Source organism: Pelophylax lessonae, assembly GCF_965119305.1.
Source record: "Pelophylax lessonae genome assembly, chromosome: 2".
Classification (NCBI taxonomy): Eukaryota; Metazoa; Chordata; class Amphibia; order Anura; family Ranidae; genus Pelophylax; species Pelophylax lessonae.
In genome coordinates, this window is record NC_138769.1 from 691,971,852 (window position 1) to 691,976,689 (window position 4,838).

The 4,838-nt window shown below is 41.9% G+C and overlaps 1 protein-coding gene across 1 annotated transcript in view; it reads right to left on the minus strand.

Annotated features, from left to right (window-relative positions):
* LOC309545356 (putative N-acetylated-alpha-linked acidic dipeptidase) overlaps positions 1-1,070 on the minus strand; it is a 135,935-nt gene extending 134,865 nt beyond the window's left edge. Inside the window, exon 1 of the mRNA XM_082244520.1 lies at positions 803-1,070. Within this exon, the coding sequence (XP_082100646.1) occupies positions 803-926 (124 nt within the window). The 5' untranslated portion in view covers positions 927-1,070. The remainder of the gene's footprint in view (positions 1-802) is intronic.
* Positions 1,071-4,838: the final 3,768 nt, after the last annotated feature.

Sequence of the window (4,838 nt, forward strand, 5' to 3'; positions counted from 1 at the left end):
AACTGGCACTTAAAAAAAAAAATGGTATTGGTGCATCCCTAGTTTAACCCTACCTTAATTCATCCAAAAGAAAAAAAAAGTTTTACCTTTGAAGTCTGCATTAACCCCTTCCTGCTTCCTCTTGGGTGAGATGGTCTTCTCTTTCATGTGATCAATGTAGTAGTCACATGATCAGGAGCTGCCGCATTGGCTTCCAATCATATATAGAGACCAGGAACTGTCTGTGACAGCTGTGTCACTTTGCTGGGACAGCACCATTAGCATGCTTGCAGCACAGAAACCTTGACACATATGTGCAGTGTGTGGGCATTAAAGCCCGCCCTCCTTGTCACCAAACATATGGGGTACATGGGTCGGCAATAACGTTGCACAGAGCAGGGAAGTATCATCATACGACTTTTTTTTATTTCTCTATCATCCATTGACAGAAGCAGCCTTCATACTTCTTATCTATTGGGTTATGCTGCCCCCTGCAGGAGTAGTTCAAGCTACAGGGGGCAGCGTAACCAATGGATAAGAAGTATGAAGGCTGCGTCTGTCAATGAACTTCAGACTTCAGAATTCTTACAAAAATCCAGTTTTTACCTTAAAAAAAGAAACAAAACAAAAAAAAAAAGCATTTAATATCACTTTAAGCCTGAACTGGTGCAAATGGAAAAAGTTTTGAATTCTGTAATGCAACTTTGTTGCCCATTAATGCTGCATTAGTAAATGCTTTGCACCCATCAATGCTGTATTTGTTAATGTTTTGAGATTAAAAAGAAAATAGAAAAACAATAAAGAAGCAGTCAAAGAAATATACCTATGATGAATCCTAGGAGTAGAAATCCCACCGCCCCGAAGGCCAGCGTGAAGAGGGTGCGGGAAGAGAACCCTTTAATCCTGGTGCCCACCTCATAGTCATCGCTACTCAGCAGTCTCAACATTTTCACTTCTCGCTCTGAGGATGGTGTTTATACATGGAGGCCTCACACAGGGAAGCAGAGGAGACTGCTTGCCAGCATGTGAAACTCCTGCCAGACCTTGAAAGTTAACAGCTTCCAAAAGAAGTTCACCTAATTAATGCTGGACCCTCCCTTTCTCATAGGCATTCCTGGCTGAGCAGGTCAAAGTTCCCTGAGAAACCTCATGCATAGATTAACTTGCAGAGAACACAGTTATAGTGAAGCTAATTCAATGAGAGCTAGCCAAGCAATTTTCAGAGATCAAGGTCGGATTTACACTTCTTGTTGCAAAAAAGTTTTGTGCGTTTTCGAGTGTCATCGTGGGATCTCCTGCATTTTCCTGCATGCATTTTACTTGTTCTTGCCTAAATAATATAGTCTCTCTATGTTGATCCTATGGTATACAGCAAAAACAAAAACCAAAAAAAAAACAAAAAATATATATATATATAAATAAATAAAAAATGATATATATAATAAATAATTATATATATAAATATATATATATATATATATATATATATATATATATATATATATATATAAATACAAAATTATATATATATATATATATATATATATATATATATATATATATATTCAGGGCTTGAAAAAAAAAAATATGTATATATATATATATACACATTGTATTCAGGTCTTTTTTTTTTCCTCAGAGAATAGATGCAGAAAAACAGCTATAACCTCTCACCCAACCCATCCCCCACCACATCAAATGGTGGGTGTGACCAAATTGCACTAACAATGTGAGGGTCTTAAAGGTGCATTATATATGAGAAGTGAGTTGCGCGCAGAGTTCAGGGGTGCGTTACACACAGATTGCAGAGTTCAGGGTGGACACTATGCTTTCTTTAATGCACCCCAAAAATCTGCAACCTGTGCAGAGTTCAGGGGTACAGTATGCACAGATTGCAGAGTTCTGGCGTACACTACACACATTGCAGAGTTCAGGGGTGCGCTACACACAGATTGCAGACTTCTGGGGTACACTGCACACAGATTGTAGAGTTCAGGGGTACACTACAGAAAGCAGAGTTGAAGGGTACACTATGCACAGATTGCAAAGTTATGGTGTACACTACACACAGATTGCAGAGTTCAGGGGTATGCTATGCACAGATTGCAGAGTTCAGGGGTGCACTAAAGAAAGCAGAGTTAAGGGGTACAGTACACACAGATTGCAGAGTTCTGGCATACACTACACACATTGCAGAGTTCAGGGGTGCGCTACACTCAGATTGCAGAGTTCAGGGGTACACTACACACAGATTGTTGAATTCTGGGGTGCACTACACACAGATTGCAGAGTTCAGGGGTACACTACAGAAAGCAGAGTTCAAGGGTACACTGCGCTCAGATTGCAAAGTTCTGGGGTACACTACGCACAGATTGAAAAGTTCTGGGGTACACAGATTGCAGAGTTCAGGAGTGTGCTACACTCAGATTGCAGAGTTCAGGGGTGCACTAAAGAAAGCAGAGTTCAGGGGTGCACTACACTCAGATTGCAGAGTTTAGGGGTACACTACACACAAATTGTAGAATTCTGGGGTACACTACACACAGATTGCAGAGTTCAGGGGTACACTACACACAGATTGCAGAGTTCAGGGGTACGCTACACACAGATTGCAGACTTCTTGGGTACACTACACACAGATTGTAGAGTTCAGGGGTACACTACAGAAAGCGGAGTTCAAGGGTATATTGCGCTCAGATTGAAAAGTTCTGGGGTACACTACACACAGATTGCAGAGTTCTGGCGTACACTACACACATTGCAGAGTTCAGGGGTGCACTACACTCAGATTGCAGAGTTCAGGGGTACACTAAAGAAAGCAGAGTTCAGGGGTACAGTACACACAGATTGCAGAGTTCAGGGGTACACTACACACAGATTGTAGAGTTCAGGGGTACACTACAGAAAGCAGAGCTCACGGGTACACTATGCACAGATTGCAAAGTTCTGGGGTACACTACACACAGATTGCAGAGTTCTGGAGTGTGCTATACTCAGATTGCAGTATTCAGGGGTATGCTTTGCACAGATTGCAGAGTTCAGGGGTGCGCTAAAGAAAGCAGAGTTCAGGGGTACAGTACACACACATTGCAGAGTTCTGGTGTACACTACACACATTGCAGAGTTCAGGGGTACACTACACACAGATTGCAGAGTTCAGGGGTACACTACAGAAAGCAGAGTTCAAGGGTACACTAAGCACAGATTGCAGAGTTCAGGAGTGTGCTACACACAGATTGCAGACTTCTGGGGTACACTACACTACACACAGATTGCAGAGTTCAGGGGTACACTACAGAAAGCAGAGTTCAAGGGTACACTAAGCGCAGATTGCAGAGTTCAGGAGTGTGCTACACACAGATTGTAGTCTTCTGGGGTACACTACACACAGATTGTAGAGTTCAGAGGTACACTACAGAAAGCAGAGTTCAAGGGTACACTAAGCACAGATTGCAGAGTTCAGGAGTTCAGAGCCGCAGTACAGCCAGCATGAGAACAGGATTTTACACAGGCTGTTCTGACTCCCAGCATAACAGTGTGGGCAGGGGAGGATGAGGCAGAATAATCTTCAGCTAAATGGAACAGCTCTTGATATTTTGGGTAGCTGTATGTATAGTATTTTATATTTAAAGAGATAGCTCATCTATTTTTAGTTTAATATCCGGGTTTGCAAATACACGTGGTACTCAAAATATATTTAATATTCTTCATGTCTCTACTGGAATTTTTTAAAAAAGTAACGCTACTTTTCTTGAAAAAAACATTCCCCTATGGGTGATCTCTGTACATTGCAGGGATTTAAAAAAAAAAACTTTGTTGCAGATTCCTACTTTTTGTCGAAGAAATAATTGTTTGTTTGCCTGTTTCCATGTGTAGAGTGAAGCTGTATGGGAGTGGTCTTACAATTATTAATCAGCTGCTGCACCTGCAGGGCTCTAATGAGGAAAGTCGCGGGGTCTGCATCTCTCTTTAGATGTGATCCCCCTTTGGAAATATCTACCAAAAATGACAATTGTTGCAGGGGATGCCTGAAATCAGACTTGTATCCTAGTTTCTGGGAAAATCAGTGAGCCAATCACAGAAGCAGGAAATTACATATCTAGGGGCCATTCGGAATACCATCTGTGTGCAGAACACCTCCAGGTTGCCATATTGTATTTTACAGAAAATTACAGAGCTACAGATTGAAAGGAATGGTAATTTTTAATTACATTTGATTACCATATGACTTGTGTCACAATTGTATATTCTATATTATTTTTTTTATTGTTTTTTTTTATTTTTCTCCACGACAGTGGAGTTACATTTTTATGAAAATATTTGTATCCAGAATATAACTATAACAAAACGTGTAGGCTTTAGGCCCCGTTCACATAGGGGCGATCCGACTTCCAGGGGCGACCTCCGAGGTCGCGGTGCGAGCAGCGCGCCGCGACCTCGGAGCAGCCGCCACGGACTTCATAACATTGAAGTCTATGGCGGTCGCCTCCGGGTCGCCCCAAAGAAGCTCTTGTGTCGCTCCTATTAGAACGGGTCCGCAGCTTCCCTATGGAAGGCGACCTACGGCGACCTGTGAGGCGACCAGGTCGCCTCACAGGTCGCCTCAGTGTGAACGGGGACTTAATATCGTTTAACATAAAACACAATTTGAATAGTGATTGACTTACATGACCCCATCTCATAAACAGTGATGGGAATAACGGCGTTAAAAGTAAACTGCGTTACTAACACCTTTACTTTTGTGGATAACTAATAATCGAATTGATTACTTTTCCCTCCGCGGTAATGCTGTTCCCATTACTTAAGTGGCGTTACCGCAATTACATCTACCACCACTAGATGGTAGTAGTGTAACTCCT